This window comes from Sciurus carolinensis, chromosome 4 (genome assembly GCF_902686445.1).
Source record: "Sciurus carolinensis chromosome 4, mSciCar1.2, whole genome shotgun sequence".
Classification (NCBI taxonomy): Eukaryota; Metazoa; Chordata; class Mammalia; order Rodentia; family Sciuridae; genus Sciurus; species Sciurus carolinensis.
This window is the reverse complement of record NC_062216.1, coordinates 47200833-47224524: the sequence shown is the minus strand read 5'-3', so window position 1 is coordinate 47224524 and position 23692 is coordinate 47200833. Positions and strand designations below refer to the sequence as shown.

The 23692-nt window shown below is 39.0% G+C and overlaps 1 protein-coding gene across 8 annotated transcripts in view; it reads right to left on the bottom strand.

Annotated features, from left to right (window-relative positions):
* Dlc1 (DLC1 Rho GTPase activating protein) overlaps positions 1 to 23692 on the bottom strand; it is a 378868-nt gene that overhangs the window by 13853 nt on the left and 341323 nt on the right. For all 8 annotated transcript variants that reach the window (XR_007108304.1, XM_047549288.1, XM_047549290.1 and 5 more), the window contains 4 exons: positions 15005 to 15076; positions 10567 to 10648; positions 4043 to 4106; positions 726 to 2149 (listed from right to left, as the gene is read on the bottom strand). Coding sequence is in view for 7 of the 8 variants with exons in the window: in XM_047549288.1 (XP_047405244.1) it covers positions 726 to 2149; positions 4043 to 4106; positions 10567 to 10648; positions 15005 to 15076 (1642 nt within the window). In the remaining variant the exon portion in view is untranslated. The remainder of the gene's footprint in view (positions 1 to 725; positions 2150 to 4042; positions 4107 to 10566; positions 10649 to 15004; positions 15077 to 23692) is intronic.

Here is a 23692-nt window from a genome sequence, read left to right as displayed (position 1 = left end):
ATGCAAAACTGGCCAAGGCTGCTAGCTGTCCTCTTAGGAACTGAAAGGATTCAGTTTCCAGGCCATTCATGTTCTTCCCCTGTGGCAAAGTGTACAATGGTTCCGAGGTATTCCCCAGGGGATTTATTCCAGGGTCCTGCTCAGATAGCTGAATTCATAGATGCTCAAGTCCCTTGAGGGAAGATGGCACAGTATTTGCATAGAACCTATGCACATCCTCCTGTTTACTTTAAATCATCTCCAGATCACTTTTAATACCTAAAACATGGTGAATGCTCGGTAATTAGTTGTTATACTGTGCTGTTAGGGGAATAATGACGAGGAAAACAGTTGGCACATATTCAGTACAGACACAAGTTTTTTTCCTTGGATTTTTTTGATCTGCTGTTAGCAAGATCTACAGATGCAGAACCCACAGAGAAGAAGGGCTGACTGCACACAACATAAGATTTACCATGTAACCAGCACAGTTCGGTGACATTAAGTTAACTTATGGTATTGTGCTGTCATTACCAAGCTCCATCCATCTCCGCTCTGTTCATCTTCCCCAAATGGAAGCCCACACCCATTAAATAATATCCTTTCTGAATGTTGGATCTCCTGGTCTGACACTTTCCTTAGCAACTGACATGGTTATGAATGTCAGTCTTCATCCCATTTCCTCCTACAGAACCAGACTCTTTCCGATCCCCGTCCTTAATCTGGAGGGAGGAGCAAAGCCTTACCTATTACACCTGGTCAGGGAAGCCCCTACCCCGGAGTCCCTTCTTTCCGGAATGTCAGAGGGCTCTTCTGGCTCATTCAGGGAGTTGCCTGTGCTATCCAGGTCACTGGGTGTGGTTCGATCGTTGTCCACATCCAGGTGTATCTGTTTTGGAGATGATGGACAAGGAGAGACAGAGTCCAGGGCTGAGTCTGAGTCTCCCTCATCTGAAAATTTCTCTGACCACTGGTTGACGATCCGCTGCATCCCCTTCACGTGGTAGAGGATGTCGTCCAGCTCAGGGAAGATGTCCTCATTCTCCAGGTCGGCCAAGTCACCTGAGCTGGAGTAGAGGATGGAGCCTGGCACATTGTCGTAGATACTCAGGCGGCTGCTCATGGAGCTCGAGGAATTTCGTCTCTTAAGTTCCTTAGGACTGTCATTGCTGTTTTCCCTCCTTAGACTGATATGGCCAGGGCCATGGAAGCTGCCAGTCCTCCAGTTCACAGAGCTGTTATTTCCCGAGGGACAGAAGCTTCCATTGGAAAGGGCCTTGGGGAAGGTGCCAGGCTTGTGATCTTCAGGGATATAGAACACGGTGTCCTCTGGGTAGCTCTCGCGGTTTTTAAAGTTCTGCTCCATCACGTTGTTAAATGTGGACTGATTGAAAGGATCAAAGCCCTCTAGATACATGCCGACCCGCTTGTTGCAGGCACTGAGGCTCCGTGTCCTGGTGACAGGGCTAGGGGTGCTGACGGCGCTGCTAGTCTCTGATTGGCTGCTGCTACTGCTGGTCTGTGTGGAGTTGGATACGCTCCTCTTTCGTACCATAGGGACGTTGATGTGGTTGCCATTGAGGGCTGAGATCTCCACACAGTTCAGCTGCTTCAGCTTCTCCTCATCCATACCCTCTTGCAGAATGGGCCCACTGATGATCAGCCCCAGCTTGGAGGGTGCCTTGTGCTTGCCGTGGTGGGAGCCCTTGAGCTTCAAGCTCTCCATCCGTTTCAGCAGGCTTCGTGTCTTAGACTTGGCATTTTTCTCATGGCCTTTCATGCTAAAACTGAAGCTGGATAGTTCCTTGGGAGAGGGAAGGCTGCAGAAAGAGTCATCATTGCCTATAAAGTGGCTGGAGGAGCAGACGCTAATGACGGAGTTAGTCCGGGGTGTCACAGCATCCCCACTCTGGGATATGTGGGTGGGGACGCTACTGGTGCTGCTGAGGCTGCGGACAGAAGACACCTCCTGGCGCTCGCTGAGGTCTGTCAGCATACTTTCATGGCTTGTGGCGTTCTTCAGATGAGAATCATCTGGGGACCCAGGAATTGGGTCCTGCTTTGGAGAAAAGACATCAAACTCTTCAAGCCGGGACCACCTCTTGCTGTCCCTCTGGAAAGTCCATTTGCCACTTATTGCACAAGGTTCATCTTCATCCGAATCCTCACTCTGCAAAGACACAAAGGAGCCATTTATACAAAGGGACCATAAGATAGCAGGGGGTAGGACACGTGCTATAGGCCAGGAGATTGTTCCAATGTCACTATGAGTGTCAATTCCCTACTTCTTTTGTCTTACTTTTTTTTGTTTTAATAACAAAGATGTATTTAAAGAATTTAAGAGGAGAAAATCTGATCAAGTATTGCCAGTTAAATAAGGTTTTTTTTTTTTTGAGGTGGGGGGACTGGGGATTGAACCCAGAGGTACTTAACCACTGGGCCACATCCTCAGCCCTTTTTATCTTTTATTTTGAGACAGGGCTTTGTGAAGCTGCTCAGGACCTCTCTAAGTTGCTGAGGTGGCTTTGAACTTGCCATCCTCCTGCCTCAGCCACCTGAGTCACTGGTATTACAGGTATGTACCATAGTGCCTGGCTAAATAAGATTGATTGTATGGAAACTCTATATCTAACGGTTGTTCTTTAATTGCTCACAAAGGAAACATCTGAGATTGGTGAAAATTCCAGGCATGCAAAATATTTTGGACTGGAGCCGGCAATGGTAGGGCTCCCTCCAGACCGCCTCCAGTTTTGCTGTCTGTTGATAGCATGTGTTTACGTTCCCTTTTGCAATTAAGAAGGTAGTTTCCCAACAGTTAAGGAGAGTGGCAACTTAAAAGATCTAGCCACACTAAAAAAATTTCAAAGATCTCCTAAACTAATGGAGACCAGGCAAAGTGAGCCACCATGTGCCTGTCACCTCTTACCTGTTCTTTTTCTTCCCCTCCCCGGACTAGAGCTCACATCTGGACTGTCCTGTGCAGTTTCAACCTCAGACCATTTCCAGGCAAGTTAACAAGGCTTCACAAATACCCATTTCTGACAGCAGGGAACATTTATAAACACAAATTAACATCTTTGCTGATGATGCCTGATTTCTGTGCAAGACTCAAGAGACAGGCTGTCACAGACTTGTGTCTTGGCCTTTTAGCATGGTATCAAAAGGTACAATCTGCACGCTAGGTATCTTTGTCACGGGCGTGGAAAATATCACACGACCCAAGATTCACAGGACAGTGAGTAGAGATCATTTAGCGATAACCTGGACACCTCTACACAGCTCAGTGGGTGCTAAGGTTTCGGTTCATGTGTTTAAAAGGTCAACTCCCCAAGGAGGCCACTTTTGACAGGTCAGAAACTCTAGGATAATTAAAATTTGTACTCGGAATAGACAAAAAAGTATGTTCTTTGACACAACTTATTCCCGTTTACTCTAATTTGTGATACTCACTCCCAATGCTACGCCTACCTTTTTCTCCTAAGATCTCATAAAAGGGCCCCACAACTCATTCGCAGAAGAAAATAATCTCCGATTCAGTTATGTGTCACCATTGACTGAAATGCGTGGGATTTCCTGGCTTCTCTGCTTCCTCCCCCCATTCCTTTCCTCCCTTCAAATGTTTTATTATTCTTCAATATCCCCCGAGCCAGCCTTTGCTTTCATCTTGACAGCTTTGAAATGTAGTTACTGTTGTATTTGGGAAGAGAGAGGAGTTCCCAAAGTATATTAGCTTTATTTTCTCTAGGGAGTCATGGAAAAGTCCACTGGGATTCATTAAGTCTCATCTCTTTATCACAGTAGAAACTGAGTTCATTAGGAAAGATAATAAGATGATTTCTATTCACAAATTAAAAAAAAAAATTCTATAAAAACCCAAACCCATCTATTGACTGGTTGCAACTACATACTCTTTGGTAAGCCTGACTGGATTATAACATTAAACATGGAGGTGCTTTTGGAACCAGAAAATTTGGGAAACAAAACCTATTACAAAACACATAATCCAGTTTGGGGTTTGCCCCCTTGTTCTTCCCAAATCCTGTTATATAATTTATATACTCACTCTCTTCCGATGAGGACTAATTTCTAGCTTCATCACCGCACATTTGTTTAAAGTATTTAGGCGCCTATAGAGCAAAGAAATAACATTAGCAAAGAAAGGAAACCACTAGTAGGTAGGTGTTTTTTTCCTAAACAAATGACATATTAAATGACTTTCTCTGAATTTATTAATAACTTATGTATTAGAAACTTCCCTAAAATGCAAATGGGTACAACAAAAGCCTTTATGTTTCTTAAGCTTTACATTTAAATCTAATTTTTATGATTTTATAGAAAAGTGGCACACCACAATGGTCTTGGCAAGTACCTCTAATTCTTCATGGAATAAGCAACTCTCAATGAGAAAATATGTTCTTTCAATAACTGGTAGCTTGAGTCATTAGGCAAATGCAAATAAGTTACTTCAGTGTCAAGAAATAAGACTCTGTGGTCTCTTTTCACAGAATTAAAGATAGTGATGAGACACCAAGTAGAGCTGGCAGTAAACTAGGGTATATTCTATATCACATCAAAACTTGAATTAACATTGATTAAAAAAAAAAAAAAAAAAGCTAAGCTGGGCCCAGTGGTGCATGCCTGTAATCTCTGCAGCTCTGGAGGCTAAGACAGAAAGATTGCAAGTTCAAAGCCAGCCTCAGCAACAGAGAGGTACTAAGCAACAATGAGGTGGTAAGCAACTCAGTGAGAACCTGTCTGTAAATAAAATACAAAATAGGGTTGGGGATGTGGCTCGGTGGTTGAGTGCCCCTGAGTTCAATCTCTGGTAACTCCCCTTCCCTCAAAAACCCCAAATAACAGAAAATCAGTAGAATAGACGGGGAGGGAAGGGAAAGGGGGAAGTACTGGGGATTGAATTAAAGCAAATTATATTCCATACTTTCATTATTATGTCCAAATGAATCCTAAGGGTATGTGTAACTAAGAAGAACCAATAAAAAAGGGAAAACAATTTTAATTTAAAAAAGCTCTAGTTATATCTGATCAATAATAATCTCAGACAGCCTCTTCATAATTTTATTTTTTTTAATACATAATTCTTTCTACAACTTCCTGTTCAGGGGACAATAATGTTTGGTATAGTGAAAGCATTAACACAAATGATTATTTTAAAAATTTGGATACTATAATCTGGAGGAAGGAGAGGGATTGAGAGAGAGAGAGAGAGAGAGAAGCGAAGAAAAGAGAAGAGAAGAGACAGATTAGGGAAATAATTTAGTGTCATTAAAAATGAAATGCTTAAACTCACAGAGAAATAATGAGATAGCCCAAAGAAGACCTGCTTTCAATATGCCTGGCGAACTGATCTGGAAAAGTGTGAGTGACAGCCCTCCAGGCCCCATTCTTCCTAACATCTTCCAGATGACCATCACTGAATGTCCTCCGTGAACCTTCAATGTGTCTGTTTGCTGCCTCATTAAGTAACACAAATCTCCCAACGGGTTTTCCAGTTTCTCCTAAAATTGCAATTCTTATGTTTTCATGGGATAATAGCACTTAATTTGCCCAAATTCAAACTGATCATGTACCCTCCTCAGGGCTTTATCTTCTTGATCCTGTTCTTGCAACTTGTCTGACAACTTTGATGCACCAGGATAGAAAGTATTTCTGCCTGTCTGATAAGCCTGCCTTTGATTTCCTAGATTATGTGGAAGACTGTTTATAGAATAAACAGAGATAACAGGGTGCCTATGTTCAGAATATTCTATGGATGGGGAGGGAAAGAAAACAAATAACTGAGAAAAAGTCTGCAGATTTTAAAAACAAGGGTGGTGGTGGTATAAGGTCCCTTTCTAGGGGCATCAATTACTTAAATTACTTAAACCCACAGTGTTTCAGTTCTCAAATGTTTTCAAGATTCAAAGAATCCAGAATGGTTATAGTTAGTCTTAGGTCTGGGTTTCATTCATCAAACCTGTAATCAAATAGCCTCTTGACTTCATTAGAGCTTTAATGGTTGAGTGGTGTTTATAACCCAATTTACTAGGCATAGAGGCCTGTAGGGGAGGGGGAGGGGTTTACTTCACCAACTCCAGATTGGAGTCACACAAAAAAGACCCAGGAGGCCAGTTTTATAAAGATCAACTTCACCTTTTTATGTTGGTAGCGACAAGCTAAAGACATTGCAACTCTGAAGCCCAGTTATTTCTTGGGGTTTCTGTGGTTTTCATTTGTCTCCTGGGACCTCCAAAGAATGCCCATTGGTGTGACCTTATTTACTTATAGATAGAGGATACTGACATAAAATAGTAGTTCTAGCTCGAAAAAATAATTTGATCCCATGAAAATAGAGAGTAGAACAGTATCTACCAGAAGCTGGGGAGAGGGGAAGATGGGAATAGAGGGAGGTGTTATAGGGTACAAAAACAGGAGGAGGAAGTTCTAGCATTCTGCAGCCTGGCAGTATGACTACAGCTAACATTAATTCACTGTGTACTTGTATATCTCAAAATAGCCAGATGGAAGGACTTCCAATGTTCCCAACTCAAGAAACAATAAATGTCTCAGGTGACAGATATGCTATTACCAGGATGTGATCATTACATATCATATACATGTACTGAAATATATATGTACCCCATAAATATGTAATATTTAATTGACAATTAGTATATGTCAATTAAAAATTTAAAAAAAATCAAGCTAGCTAGATGCTCACTCCAGGTGAGGCACTATACTAGGCATTTTGTAGCTATCCTCTCATCTTTGCCCTTAATATCCCCATGGTATGGATATTGTGATTCATCTTCATTTTATAAATGAGGAAATGAAGGCTTGGAGAGGTCATGAATCTTGTCCAAGGTCACACAATTAAAACATGGTGGCTCTGGTATTCCACACAGTATCTTCTGCATTCCTTTCTAAAACAAACATTAATGATGGTAATAATGGGAACTACTTACATCCCAAGTATGAGTCTTCAAATAAGTGGCTCAAATATTGGCTATCAATAACTCTCTATCCAGAAGCCCTGGTCATCCCCACCAGCCAAGGCCCTCACAGGGCTCAGCTCCACAGGAATGCATTGGTTTTATCTCCTGGGCAACTTGTACCCTGCTCTGAACAGGGAGGGGCTATCAGAGGTTCAAGAGCTTTGCTACACAGAGTGCAGACACCCTGATAAAAGCAAAGCAGGCATGGATCTGGGCCTCAATGGATGCAAAATAAAAACAGGGAAAAGTACAAAAAAAGAGAAAGAAAGCAAAGAACCTGGTAGGAACTGACAACTAAAAATGGTTCCAATTCTTAAAAGATATTTTCTTCAAATTAGTACAAATGCTCTGAAAAATGACTCTCTTCCTTTTAGGCAGAACAGGAATGGTAACAAGGTAAAATTACTTTTAAGGAAGGCTGCTTGACACAGCTTAGGCACCTCAGGACTGTTTTAAAACAAAGTGCATACTGAAGATGACAGTGTGGATATATATCTGCTTTTCATTCTACCATGTCCAGTTGATGCTCACAGCTCTTCCATGTGTTTATAGGAGGAATTAGTTTTCATTCCAAAGGAAAATAGCAATTTGGAAGGTTTTTCTGAAACTAGGAAGACAACATTTCACACAAGATATCCTTGCATTAGGTCACATTTCGCAATATTATCTGTATATGCTTCAACATAAACTATTCACTCCTCCAAGTATTATACTGAGTAGAACTCCCTCATCATTATGGACTTATCACTGAGGTCAAGTTATTCAGCAAAGCTGAAGCCTGGGACAAGAGCCAATCTCTTCAAGGAAACAAATAATTACCTTATAGTGATATAAGAATGTTGGTGAGCAATCGAAATCTAAAATACCCTAGTAATCACATAATTATAATTTTATATAAAGTTCATTACCAAACTTTGTATCTTGTATATCATCATTCTAAAACAAATAAACACTCCCCGCTCCCCACACCCATTATATCTCCCAATCTTCTGCTCTCAGTAGAAAATGTTAAAAGGGAATAGCCCCTCCCAGTTTTTTGATCAAAGTAGTTAATATGACCTGCTAAAGTTATAGGAATATGAATATTTTCAACAAAGCAGAACACTAGTGCATTCTAAGGATCATTTGAAACACCTGTGCCTAAAATAGGATCCAATACAGGGAGTGCTGGGGATAAGAAATCATGTAAGATTTTGTAAAATCTTTAAACTGAATTTCTGCAACCATCATACCATACATGTTTAAAATCACCTATTCAGAGTATTTCAATAAGACACAAGATGGATGTCTACAAAAAAATCTGTGGGTCCAGGGAGAATTTCACAAACCATGTGAAATCTTAAACCACAGTATTGCTTCATTATCTGTTGGTCCTGAAATTCCACGTGCTGAGAAGGCATTTGGAATAGGAGGTTCTAGCAAATGAAGCAAATATCATATAATCAGTAAAATGGGTATCCTAACTAGGCTATGCACAGCTCAGACCTTGACATCCATTTCTAAGGAGGGTGCTTGAAATTCACCCTGTATGGCTCCCATTTTTTTCTTCTGGACATCAAGAGGGAAGGAACTCTTTTCATTTAGTCTATGTGAGTATGTGGACAAGTGCCTGTGGGTTTTCCTTTACAAACAAGTTCATTCTGAATCATTTCTTTTTTAAAAAGAAAATCCAATCCCCAGACTTACTGCACTTACTCAAATCTGGGCCTGATCATTTAATTTTTAAAGCACCTGACTTTCATTAGTGCACTTCCTTCTCCCTGCTAACTTGTGATACATTATTCTATGTGTAAGAGAAAACAGAAGCCCAACCAGAATATGCAGCAGAGTTTGAATACAGATCAAGGTCCAGTTTCTTTAAGGCTTTTCTTTTCAGGAAAGATCTAGGAGCACAGATTTATTCTCTCCTACAGGAGGTGGTTTCCTGAGTCGTACTCAGAGCTAGTATAAATCTTTCAAAAAAGGAAAGTTAAATTTCAAAATGATATTCCAACAACAACAGTAAAAATATTCAAGAATTTAATCATGACTCTTTGGTGTGAAATGTGGCAGTGATATTTTTATGACCCACAAATTCCTAAGCTATTGCTGCTGTTCCAAGGGCCCACATCAAGTGGTTTAAAATGTGTGAAATGGATGATCCGACAATATTTCCTAAGATGCATCTTAGGAGTGACCTCATTCATATGCATTATTACCAGTGATGAATTGAAAATAAATGAATTCTGCCCCACAGCTAAGCATGAAAACATTTTAAAAATGTCTGGAGTAGTTTATATTCCAGACACACACTTTTCCCCTCCCAAAACTGCATTGGTGACATTTTTTCATTGCAGATGACATAGCTATGATATTACACACGCCATTGCAGGTCTTGGAATCAGTTTTCTTTGAGAAAATGTCTACATACCCTGGACATTTCTAACTAATTATTTAATTGGACTTGAAAAATTTGATAGTGTTTCTGTGGTTAATACGGCATCTCCCAGCCCCCTTTTTTTAAACTGTAAGAACTAGTCTTTTTCATATACCATTTTAAACATCCTATTTTTCTTTCTCCAAAACCACTGCTCAAGTTGGCTGCTCCAAGAAACACTATATTACATAAGAAAGGAAAAAAAATATTTTCACAGAGCTATTGCCTACAAAGGGGAATAAAATACTAGATATCATTGCAACTAAATCATGTTTTTTCAAGTTAAAATAAATACTGAAATTAAAGAGTTTCTTTAAATCTTACAATCAAATCAGCATATGTAAATTTTTTCTATGTATAAATGTCCCCCCAGAATTCAGCAATTATGGTATTTAGGTTTTAAGGAAAAATTACAAAGGATGAATAATGTAAGATGAATAAAAATGTCATTCAGGGTTTGAAAGGATTATCATCGTCCAGTTATCACCTGCCTCCAGTTTTATTACTTCCACTTTGCTAAAACCCACAAGCTACTCCTCAGTCTAAAGAGCCACCAGCACAATGAAGGAGGATTTCTGACAGTTTTATTCACACTTCACATCAATGCTCATTTACTGCTTGTCTCTTGTACGTTAAAGGCTGTGCTGAGTTGTTTTATAGCCTATTTAATCCTATCATTACTATAACCTGGGGCAGCCAGAGGTTCTGAGGAGTTTTCTGGAATTCAATGATGGTGCTAAGACTGCTATGTCATAGCCCCCACCAGTATTTGTTCCTCTGAACGTGTTATTTCTACTCAGTGTAAATGCAGCCTTGACTCTGCTAGGGTCCCTGCTTAGGGTTGTGCAGTTGATTATGGGACCTCTTAAAAAAAAAACCCTATTCAAGTTTCAAGACCATTAGAAACTGACCTGTTTCTTCAGTCATACGTCATCCAAACAGAGAATGGTACTAATGTGAGGACCTCTGAAGACAAGGTGATGCTATTTTAATAGCAATATTACGTAAAAGCATTTTACCTCATTTTAAATGAAAAGGTCTATGCTTTATTGCAAGGCAAGTCACTATACCATTGGCTAATCAAAGACCGGACATAATCAGAACAAATGAAAACCAAACCTTATGATAGGTACCTTTTTCTTTAAAGAAAACAGAAACACTCAAAGCATGCTCATTTACCTGCATAGGGCCTCAATGGCATCTCTGTCCAAAAAATCATGCTCTCTCTTGACCGAGGTAATATCAATAGGGAATAGGAGATCTATAAGAAAAATAAATACAAACATGTAGGTTCTGGGCAAATTGGCTCAGTTCACCAAAGCAATGTGATTAGTGTCTCCTGTGTGCTGGAAGTCTCATTTTCTACCAACTTCTCTGAGACTCTTGGCGTATAAAGTAGTTTAAAGCAATTCAGCATCAGCATCCTGAAAGAGCTCTAAAGTGGTCTGGAAACCCAAATGTTGCTTTCTGTCAGCGGTAAGTATTGAAAAATCCTGTTCCACCTTTAAACAAACCAGCAGGCAATAAATTCTACTGGTTTTATAATTTAAGCCAGAATGAATTTGATAAGGAATCTTATTTTTAATATGGCTTTCTTTTTTCTTCTTTTCTTTCTTTTTTTTTTTTTTTTAAACCGCGTGTCTTTGCTCACATATAATCAGGACAAGGAAAAAAAAAAAAATTAGGCCAAGGAAAGATCCAGAGAACAATGGCCATTGGTAGTCAGGGGGACTAGTGCATTTGTATGACATGGAGAGCTAAAGGAGATTCAAGACATGCTATTTTAAAACAAATATTTGCACTTCAATATGGCTTCTTGGGAGTTTATACAACTCTCCCTAAAACAAAGGCCTAGCTATAAAGTTACTGCAGGACAATTAGAATCCCAAATCCCTTATCTGTGGAAGAGTTGAATTCTCTCAGAACAATGAAGAAGCTGTATCAGACTCAAAAGCAGAAGAGGCGGAAAAGTCAACCCAATGGAAGAATTTCCTTTTCTGTATTGCCTAAAAAGATCCCTGTAGACAGAGCAGAATAGTGGTTTCCAAGAGAAGAAGGGTAACAGGCATAGGGGTGTAGTTGGATAGGAGGAATAACTTCCAATGTTCTACAGCACACTAGAATAACCATGGGTGACAACAATTAATTGCATTTTAAAAAATGGCTAATATAATTTTAAATGTTCCCTACACAAAGAAATGCTAAGCATTTGGGGTAGTATGTCAATTACCCTGTTCTGATCACTACACATTACATACATGCAACTGAAATGCAATACTGTGCTCCACATATATGTACACATACACACACAAATTGTGTATCAATTAAAAATAAAAAATATATATTTTAAAAATGTGTCCCAGGTTTTGAAATAAAAATCCCTATGATTAAAAAAGATCGCTTGTAGGTAAATGTATCCAGGATAAGCAGGGAGGAGAAAGACCCAGAGCCAGGCTGTGGAAACAGAACAACTCTGAAATTGCCACTTGATAAAGGCAAGCTATCGCCTTCTTTGGAGTTCAGTTATCAAAGTAAACAATGGGCCTTCACAGAGGAACACGTACAGCAACACAAGTCAGGAATGGGCAGGATTACCATCATCTGAAAACCTCCCTTTGGCCTTCAAAAATGGTTAATGCTTCATACTGGAACAGATCTGGCCTTCAGTAGTTTGGGAGCTACAGGTAACTTATAAAGTTCTAATTCCTGAGTTGAGTAGAGAATGTATGACTTCATTGGTTTCTAATTTATGATCACTGGTTTTAAAGAATGGGCTGGAACTCCTTATTCATCATAATCCATTTTCTAGGGATACTTGTTTAACAACCATAGAAACGAAAAGAGGTACCCCATTGGTGTACAATGAATCAAAATGCAGACTGTAAAAATAAAAAAAAATAATTTAAAAAAATCACAATGAATGTTAATTTATCCTGTTATTTTTTTCTGAATGCAAGAGTAGGAGTACTGATATTGTTTCCGAATGATAATACAGGCAGAACAATGAAGTAGCTATAGCCCAAACTGATGAAGAGATGGAAAGACAGAGTCTCTCCTAGGGAAATGACTAGTGGCACTGCTACAGCAGAAACATACCAGGAAGCTTACAGTGAGTATCGGCTCTTAGTGAATGAAAGCAAGACAACCACACATCCTTGTGGTTAAGGGAAATGTGACTGTATTAAATAATAGACCTGATATTACAGAATATATTTTTAATACTTATATAGTATAACATCAAATCTATAAATGTAACTTAAAATCTCCCTTGCCCGTTAAGTATAGGTGAAAAAGCAACTATGTTATTTAGCAATTTCTAATTTAGTGTACCCAGAGCTGTATTTAGATTCCTTTTCTGATCCAAATCAACTACAATTCTGTTTAAAAAAAAAAAAAAAATCCAGTGGTGATTAATTAAATGTGAGCAGTGAAAGAATTAAATTAATAATTTTCACTTATCTACCTAGACTCTCTTCTGAAAGAGCTGGTTTCTAGAAGATGATAGTTTAACTCATGCACCTAAGTTTTCTGAATCCAACTTCCAGCTTGGTTGGGTTTAAAGGCAGGAAGTATTAATTGCCAAGTACAAAAATAAAGCTAAACAGGAAGATGAGGAATGTGTGGGTTGGTACGTGGTGTGTATGTGCTCACCCTGAATACAGTGGCAGGATGGAGAGGGGAAATGATAGCCCAGAACAATGTACAGTGCACCTCAAAAGCAGGCTTACACTTCAAACGACTTGGGAGCATGAAAGGGTCCCAAAATGTCACTCATCTGCATTTTAGAATTGTGAAAGAAGTAAGACAGACTTGAACTGGGTCTTAGCAAACAGACATGTCACAAGAAGGTGCCACCTGGCAGCCAATCAACACCAAAATCAACATAATTGAAGGAAATTTAATTTCAGAACAGGCAAAAAGGATAGCCAATGCAAATGCAATTATCATTCTCTATCTCCAGAGCTGTGAATTGAAAATGTAACTGAAGACTGTTCCCCACCCATCTCGAAACAGGTCAAGAATTCTAAAGGAAAGATAAGTGACTACTATGACCATAAGAAGTATGGTATTGAACCAACAACTTTTGAAAAAAGAAGAAATGAAACAAAACCAGAGATCTTCTCTGAAATGGAGAAATAGTAAGGTATTTCAGGATTGAGTTTATAGTTCAGTAGTAGAGTGCTTGCATAGTATGTGTGAAGCCTTGGGTTCAATTCCCAGTAATAGAAAAATTAAAAAAAAAAAAAAGATGAAAAATATTTGTCTATGTGAGTTACCAGATGATCATGTGTTGCAAATAGAAATGACTTTACCATTTGTCCAACTTTGAAAATTATCCATAAAACGGAATTTGCTCATTCACAGCTGTAACCACTTTAAAGCAAATTCATATGGAGGGTAATAAAACTCCTATTTAAATGAATGACTTATTCATTTTGACATGCAGAGTACATATAATCTGTCCTGGTACCCAGAGGCTCAGGGAATGAGTCAGATTTGAGGACCCATAACCTCAGCACATAGTCACCTCCAGGGCACTGAGATGATGATATGAAAAAAAATTTAGTCCAGACACTGATTTTTTTAAAAGGTTCATTTTTTCTTAATTAATAAATTGACTGCCACAGGAAAAAAAATCAAAATCAAAAGACAATTTAAGGAAGAGTGAAATGCTTAATTACAAGTGGAGGAAAAGATAGCATCAACTCATGACCCACAAAGGATGAGAATGTAGAATCCACAGCCCTTAACAATCATTTAAAAAATCACAATTAACTTAGAAGGATGGTAGGCCTGAGATAGTTCAAAGAAGACAAATACATATGGCCAGTGACCTGAGTAACTGCTTGTTTTTGTTAATGATAAGGGAAATGGAAGTGAAAATCTATCTGATATCATTTATATCCATTTGATTGGCAAAAATTAAAGTCTGACAATATAAAGTATTGAGTGTATGTGGACAGACAAGATCTTTATATATGATTGGTAGGAGTTAAAATTGGTACAACTACTTCAGAAAAATTTGCTTTATGCATATTTTTTAAATTACGAAGCCACTCTCTTCCTAGGAATATCCAAAAGATAAACGACTATACATGCACTTCAAGAGATGGGCACAAGAATGTTCAAAACAGCAGAGTTTATAAAAGCAAAACAACCGAAATGTCCACCAATCACGAGTGTGGACAGGAATAAGCTACAGTGGTCTATCCACAAGATAGGGTATTGTGCATGAACCATAGGGACACATAGTTTAGAAAAATCTTAAAAAAATATTCTAAGTGAAAACATGAAATCCCACAAGATTATATACAGCATAAATATCCCTTTTATAAAGGTAAAAATAACTTTATAAAATATACTTTTGAGGAAACAGAGTAAGACAAAATGAATGCAAGAAACTAGTGAACAGGTTTCAGTACTTGGGACAGAAAAGGGGGCAGGTGGGTGTGTTATTATCAAGGTCTTAGCCTTTGTGTTGATGGTGGGGGTCTCCGGTACTCACTACATTATTTTTCAAAAAAAATCAAACATACCAAATAACAAAATGAATAATAATCATGAACCAAAGATTATAATCATATCAATTTAAAGAAAAATGGCCTTCCTGGCTTACCTTCATAAAGTTGTGCATACTGGGGGAAACCAGTTGCCCGCAGCCAGTCACAAGCTTCCTTGGCTTCAATTTCTAGAACAGAAGAAAGACAAAGTTGTCAGCCTCATACACTCCAGCTTGCTTCTTTTCTCCTTAATAAACTGATTTCATTATACAAGCAAAACCTGACTTTAATAGAAAATACAGACAGGCAAGCAAGCAAAAAGCCCACTCGATTCAAATAGTTTACATTTTTATGCATCTTTTCAGAGTTTTTCAAATGTATATAATGACATGTCTTCCCTTTAAAGAAAACAGCAATGGGGTCCTAGAAGTAGGTTACTCTGCCCTGCTTCAGAAGTGCTCCTGCTACAGATGATTATAAAAATAGGGAATAAGGACAGGGTGAAAGAGGACCCAATAACAATTTTAAGCCTGCCTGGCCTAACCTGCTTTCCTTTTTTACTTCCACATAATCCACCTGGTACATGGGACACCCTAGAGTAGAACTGAACTGGCAAGGTTACATACCTGTGTCACCTATGGGCTGGGTGTTTTCACAGCCCCAGGTGCCCTGGTGATGAGCCTTCAGGCCCCCGGGGTATTAACCAGTAGAAGAGAGGCGGGGGCTGCCACATAACATGGAGGGCATGAAGTCAATAAATCCCAGTCTTGGCAGGCTGAAAGGCCTAATAAAGCTTCTCCTTCCCTGTGGTTTACCATCTTGTAGATAGTATTGATAAACAGGAAGGCCCAGAGCAACCAACACACTGTTACAGCTCACTCAAGCACCTATTTACAATCCCATTAAAACTGACTCACAGAGGAGGTCCTGGGCACATTAATTAGTTTCTCAGTTTGAACAAAGAATTTTCCTTTCAACTCCTCTTCCCGCCTTCCTCAGGCCATTAGAGTACTTAGTTATGTGAGGCTATTCAATCTTTTATAGAGGTCGCAACATGGCTTAATTTACCCCAGATTCAAATCTTCATTAAGCATCTCTCCTCTGAGCCAGATGTGGGGTGGATGGTCAATATTAAGAGAGGTATAAGCATCTTACTTTTGTCTAGTAACTTTACCGTTTCAAAGCATTTTTCACCTATTATTTCAGGAGTTCCTTGGCCTTTCAAGAAAGGTAATTAAGAACACTCAAATTCATTAAAGCAGGTAGGAATGCCCTTATTGAGGACACCAAAGAGAAAAACAAGCCCCTGATTTTCCAAGTCAGTTAATACCCCAACTAAAAACAATCATGACCTAGAATGGAAAGGTATGGTAATGTTTCCTTGCATGAGTCTTTTCAGTGTAGAGATGAAAATACCACCATTAGACACAAGATTTAGGACCAAATTTGGGGTGAAGAATGGAGTGACATTAATGTGCAAAGACTTCAATGTTTGCACTGAATCAAAGAATCTATAGAATAGTCCCATGTGAATTATCTAAATTTAATTTTTTTTTTTTTTAGTTTAGATGGACACAATACTTTATTTTTACGTGGTGCTGAGGATCGAAACCAGTGCCTCACATGTGCTAGGCAAGTGCTCTACCACTGAGCCACAACCCCAGTCCCTTAACTTTTTATTTTTCATGTATTTACAGCCATACCTTGTCTCCATAAGGAGGTTTTAAATAAAATTATAAACACTTTACTTTCTAGAAAACTATTGACTGGGGAAACATATCAAAGCTCAATATTTTATTTTAAAGAATGAGGAAATAACTTTTTCCCTATCTCCATATCTTCTCCTGTCCCCCAAAGATAGATATGGAAAGAAAAAGAGGCTGCTTATTTAAATATTTTTTTAAAAAAATAATTCTCTGCTTCTAGCTCCTTAGAGATTATTTTCAATGAATAAATTATTAGGCACTGAACAACGTATTGTTGAAAAGTAAATGTGATTACGCTCATAATATTTTACTTAATAAGTGATGAATACCATAAGCAGAAATTCTCAATGTCCACTTTTTTTTTTTTTTTGACTGTGTTCAGATATAACATCAGGTCAGCACACAGAAGAGCCTGAACTATAGACACCAATTCACCAGCAGATTTCACCCCCATTTACTTTTCTGATTTTCTTATTAAAATGGTTTCATATTGAGAGTATTCAATTTATCGAATACTTTACAAATTGCAAAATGTTTTCACATATAGTATTTAGGTAAGGTTGCATGGGATGTCAATAACACACAAACCTACTCTTCAGTCCTTGCCACTCTTAATTTCTACCACTAAGAAAATGAAATTTACTCACAAAACCAAAACTTGATCCAGTTTAAATAGTCACTCTTAGGACCACGTGGTGAAAAAGAAATGATGTGGAAAATTTTTTTTTTTTTTTAAAAGCAGGTAAGTTAATTAAAACCATAAAATGATTAAGAAGCAGTACTTTGGGGCTGGGTTTGTGGCTCAGTGGTAGAGTGCTTACCTGGAATGTGTGAGGCTCTGGGATCAATTCTCAGCACCACATATAAGTAAATAAATAAATAAATGTCCATTGATAACTAAAAAAATATTAAAAAAAAAAAAAGCAGTACTTTAAAGAACCACAGAGCTCTGGTGAATTTACCCTTCCTTTTCCTCATCCTAAAATAAATGATCATGTTCTTTATTTAGAAAGAAACAATGGGGTCAGATGTGGTGGTGGTAATCCCAGCAATTGGGAAGGCTGAGGCAGGAGGATCACAAGATTGAAGCCAGCCTCAACGACTTAGCAAGGCCCTAAGCAGTTTAGCAAGAACTTGTCCCAAAATAAAAAATAAAAGGGCTTGAGGATGTGGCTCAGTGGTTGAATGTCCCTAGGTTCAATCCCCAGTACTAAAAAGCAAAAAAGAAACAAAGGGAAACAGATAAATATGACGATTTTACATTAAAAACGTCCACTCATTGAAAATTTAGGCTGCACAATAAAGGAGAATTTAACTCACTACTTTGGTAGAAATCAGAATTAGAAAACTCTAAAACATCCTCACAGATTTTTTAGAAAATGGAATATTTATAGACTTTACTCCTGGTCTTTCTGATTAGCAGGTCAAGAGAAAGTACTAACAATCAAACATAAACAGTGATTTTAAAAACATTCACGTTACTTTTAATATGAAATGAATCCACGTCTACAAGTAGGTCAGGCAGGGAATGCCTTTCTAGGTTTACTCCCTGACTCAGATCATGACTTTTACTCTAGTTGCCCTAACTAAAACCCCCAGGTCTCCAGTCTCTCCTCTCTTGAGAGAATCTATCCACCAACCCTGGCTCATCCAAATTCCTGAGTTATAGTTTTGATCTCATCTCTCTCTCACAAATGGCTTAGAAAATCAAGTCTAAACACCTCTGTGTGATTTCCAAGGCCTTCCATGTGACATCCAACCTAATTTTTCAGTTCCTGTTTTCCTGCCTCCTAGCCAAAGTAAACTGAACAGTTCATCACCACACACACCCCCTGACTTCCTTGGCCTGAACGCCCTATTGCCTGCATAAGGTCAAATTTCATTCATCCAAAGGTCCAACACAAATTCTTCCACCAGTATGTTCCCAGATATCTGGACAACTACATCAATTTTTAAATTTAACTTTTATTTAGCATCTGATATATGCAAAGCCCTATCTGCGCACTGGATGCACATTAGGTCATTTATTCTGAATACTGATCCTAAAATGTGGAGTACTTATATCAATCCCAACATAAAAGGAGACTAAGAAATCAGGCAGACAAGTAACCATCTCTCCTTAAATGAGCTTTCTACACTCAAATACCATAGTAGGAGAGGCAACAAAAAACTGAAAGAAATGCAATTTCCTTCCTAAAGACAAGTTCTTCCCTAAAAAAAAAAAAAATGTAGCAATGAACAAAGTTTAAAATATTAAAGAAAATCACATTCAGTCACCTTACCATTTCCCCCAGGACCATTTTAGAGACTTCTGGAAGGCTCTGAGGATATGATTTTTCCCTGAGTAAAAGCAGTGTTGATGTGCAAACGACGAGGACGATTTTTAAAACTCATTCCCCACTGGGCACAGATGTCATTATACACTAAAAATCCAATGGAAAATATAATGAAACGTTCCTGGCTTTTCTCTAATTGAGCACCACACACGTTAAGGAGGACATAGGAATTTTTTATTTGAAACAGCTTTAGTCATTGGTCCTTTTGCAAAACAGTTCTGCATGTTCCTTGAATGAGGTCGGGTACACCCTTTTGTATATGGCTGGGAACCATTAGGCCATATTTGCATGATGGGAAGCCCGTATCTTCTCACTCCCCTCAACAGTAAGTTAGCAGATGTCTAACAGACCCTCATCACTCTGCTGAGGTCTGAGGTCCTCAGTGGGCTGAGCAACAGAGGTGGGGTCTAAGCAGGATGGGATTACTTCTGGCTTCTGTCTGCTTTACCTTCACAGTGGAAACTCAGGTTTCTCCCCTTCTTCCCCAATATGTACCAAAACCAGGACTCTTGCAAACACTACACTGATGGGAATTGAACCCAGGGGCACTTTCCTACTAAGCTACATCCCCAGTCCTTTTTTATTCTGAGACAGGGGTCTCAGTCAGTTGCTGAGACTGGCTTTGAGCTTGTGAGCCTCCTCTTTCAGTCTTGCTGGGATTACAGGCTTGCACTGCCGTGAGGGCTCTGAATTTGTTTCTTAAATGCAATTCTAAGGAATTAGAGGAATGTTAGGAAAATTCAAGCAATTTCCCAATTCCTTGAATTTCCTGAAATATGACAGATTTGTGGGCAAAAGTTCATGGAAAAGTTGCTGCTTTCACCGCTATAGGGAGCTACCTTAGTTGTACGGGCAGGTGGTGCTGGTGCTTTTCTGATCCAAAGATTCATACTCCATTTCTGTGTGACGCAGATTCCTTCAAATGAGATGGAAGATTCTGCCTATCATTTCTCCTGTGGCCAATTTTGTAAGGATGTTGTGTAGCTGGACATGATGGCTTTAATAACAATGCACATTCATCTGGTGCATTTCCCAGACTGGGTCACCCGGAGAAGCAAACCAGGGCCTTGAAGGCTTGTAGTAATGGGAAGGTATCTCAGAACTCTCAATCCTGGATGGAGAAGGCACCGCCTTAGGGTGTCTTTCTACAAAACACCCACTTGCAGGTGTTCTGATTTATTGACTGGAGGGAGGACTGGATATGGTATTTTATGGAAGTTTCCTACATAAGTTTGAGTGTAGCCAGGATTAAAAATCCAAGAACCAGACAACCTACCTCCAAAGTCCTTTGTCCTGGACTCTTTTTCCTTTGGTTTATTCTAACAGCCCCCTAAATGAACACTCTGGTAAGTCTTGCCACCTCCCTACTTTCAACAAATCTGAACAATGGGGTTGATTTTATGGAACTCATACTTCATTGTGTTGCTCCTCTGTCCATAATTTTTCAGTGACTGTCCACTGCCTTTCAGATAGAATTCAAACTCCTCAACAAAATCCTACTGCTTTCATATCTTGGCCTCTACTGTCCCTTCAGTTCTTGGAAGATAGACTTCCAAATACAAGCTCAAGGTTCCCAGTATATCTTGTGTTCTGACCCCAAGGACTGTATTCTCTCCCTTGTCTCCAATAAATTCCCACAGACTTCTCGCTCCTTATTCATTTGTACATCTCCAAAGACTCATTTTTTGGACATTGCAATCGCACAATATTTGTTCGAAGGAGGAAAAGGAAAATTCATTAATATTCTCCTTTCTTCAAAAGGAGACTGAACTCTGACTTGAATCCTTTTCTCTTTGCAATTATAAAAATAAATGTCATACACACATATAACTGCCAAAGACTGTCAATCAGGAGTTATCTATGCAAAATGAATTCCTAGCAGGGCTAAGTCAGATAACAGAATGCGCACTTTGTATTTATTAAGCTCTAAAGTTATCTAATCACAGCAAAGATTTTGACAGCAACTAGTAGCATTCCTACCCTCAGGTGCTTAAAAAATTCCAAACATCTTCTGGCACATATTTTGAAGGTTAAACAAAAATGTTAGGAAGCTTCTGGGAGACTGGTCAACCACTCATTCAGACTTTTAGGTCACGTGGTCTAACAGTGGCCAACCCAAATTCACTGTGAGGTGTATCCTAGTATGGTCATTCATTTAGGTGAAGGCGATCAGCCTTCACTTGTCCCTTCATTTAATATTTACTTATTGTCAGAACAATTACAGACCAGAGTTCCTGCCCTGAAGCAGGAAGCCCCATGGAAAGGTCATTCACAGTTTAGTACAGGGTGTCTGATGGCCCTCTATCATCAATTTAGGAATAGTTTCCTAAGGGCCACCCTAAGGTCTGTGAGTTAGTTAAGTCCCAAGTGACTCTGTAGAGGCAGCTCCAGTGAGCCCCTAGCTCTCTGGTGAACGCTGCAGTCCTAATGGCCACATGTCCTGCTCCTGACTATACCCCATCTACCACCCAACTCCCTCTGACTCCTTGATCCAGCCATACCGGCCTCTTCACACCAGCCACTTCCCTTTTTTCCTTTAGTTTTTCTTTTCTACACCACTATTTAGTATGTTTACTTTCTGTCTTTCCTCTTTATGACCTACACAAAAGCAAGTTCTTTTTTTTAAATACCTTTATTTATTTATTTATTTTTACGTGGTGCGGAGGATTGAACCCAGTGCCTCATACGTGATAGGCAAGTGCTCTCCTACTGGGCCATAACCCCAGCTCCCAAAGTTTTTTTTTTTTTTTTTTGCAGTGCTGGGGATTGAACTCAGGACCTTGTGCTTAGGGGGCGAGCACTCTACCAACTGAGCTATCTCCCCAGCCCTAAGACAAGGTCTATTTTATTTTCTGCTACATCCAAAGCACTTATAGTTGTTTATGACAGAGTAGCTGCTCAATAAATTAATACTACACTAATAAATAAATCATTGATTTGATTTCCATTCCCATTAAGTAGTCTTAATTTCTCTAATCAGGATCCACAAGAAGAAATAAAACTTACATTGCAACCTAGCATACACACCTGTATACGAATGTAAATACACTTTCATGTATCTAAATGTGTACATGTAAGACCACAAGAAGTCTCAAATAACACAATAAATGATGCACTCTGACAATTTTCTATTCTAATTTTTGAAATGCTTTACCAGAGTTACCAGTATTAAATGCACTAGTCCCATGCATAGCTTTTTCTTAAAAAAGCAAAACAAACAAAAACTAAGAACTTCTGTATAGTACAAAGGAAAATGTGATGTGACATAGGAAAGAGGTCTATTAACTCAGAGGTGGGAGAGCTATCCCTTCCTGCTGGGCTTCTTCAATAGTTTGTGCTCAGCCTTCATTGAATAGCTCCTATGTAAGACTGGGTTGTGGGAGAAGATCCCAGGTAAAGGAGACTGAGCTGAGTGGAGACCTGGAGAAGCACAGGTACCTGTGAAGGAATGCTAGGCAGGGGGGGTTACTGTAACATACAGCAAAGCCAGAAGGCAGTTACCCCCATACTGTGGACATTAGCACACACTGAGCCTGGTCATGTAATGAGATATCACCATTATTTCCTCAGATGTAAAACAGCTTTGCATCTGGGTATCCCAAATACTTGATAATCCATCACAAAAAGGACACAAAACATCAACTGTTAACAGCTCAGGAAAACAAGTCCCAGAAAGAACCCACTGTCCAGTGAGGCAGCCTTAAGAAAATAATCTCTGTGGCCCAGTTCCCTCATCAGCATAACCTGGGATTGTTACAGACTTTGTAAATTCCTTAAACTTCTGATTTTGCTATTCCTCTTATATAAGGGGGATATGGAGGGCAAAAGGGATTGTTGCACTAAGACAATCCTCAGAATAAGATCCATCCCTACTGTTACTTTTCTCAATTTCTCATCAATTAGGAGATGGTCTTCCTCCTTCAAAACATTGGGTCAACAGAAACTGTGCTGAGTGGTCCCCAATTTAGTAATTGTATTGAAGTTTTTAACTTAAAATCCTGAATGTGCTTTTTAAAATATATATATATATATATATGTAATATATATATATATAATACATATATATTTTTAGTTATAGGTGGACACAATACCTTTATTTTATTTTTATGTGGTGCTAAGGATCAAACCCAGGGCCTCATGTGTGCTAGGCAAGCATTCTACCACTGAGCCACAACCCCAGTTCCATGAATGCACTTTTTAATGGATCGATTTCTTGATTTGTCCCATGAAAGCTATGTTCATGATATAGAGAACACAAGATAAACAATGTTTGCTCATGTGTGTCCACAGCCCTCGAACTAAATTCAATCTTTATTGGAAAACACTCCAGGGCACAGAAAACTCTCAGTGTTTTACTTTGCCTATTGATCATGCAGGCTTCCATGGCAGCACCCAAATAGAGTTTTGCATCTTTTCTCTATGTAAATGAAGAAGCTGGTGCAGTCTGGGTTATTTGCTGAAGGTTCCAGCACCATGCAACCCTCAACCCAAGCTACAGCTCTCCTTGCCTGTCACTAGTCACTCACGTTTAAATCACTGTTTCTTTCTTTTCTTTTTTTTTTTTTTTTTTCTGTTTCTTAGTACCAATAAGAAATGGAAGTGGAAGTTTTTCTTTCCAACTACTCCCCCGCCCCTTGAGTTTTGGAGACAGATATGCTGCTTTCTAGTAAAGAACATTCCTAGAAATAAAAGTGGGGGAGAACCGAGCCATTTTTTCCCCCTGTGATGTAATGACAACTTAATAAATGGTTTTGCTTTGAAA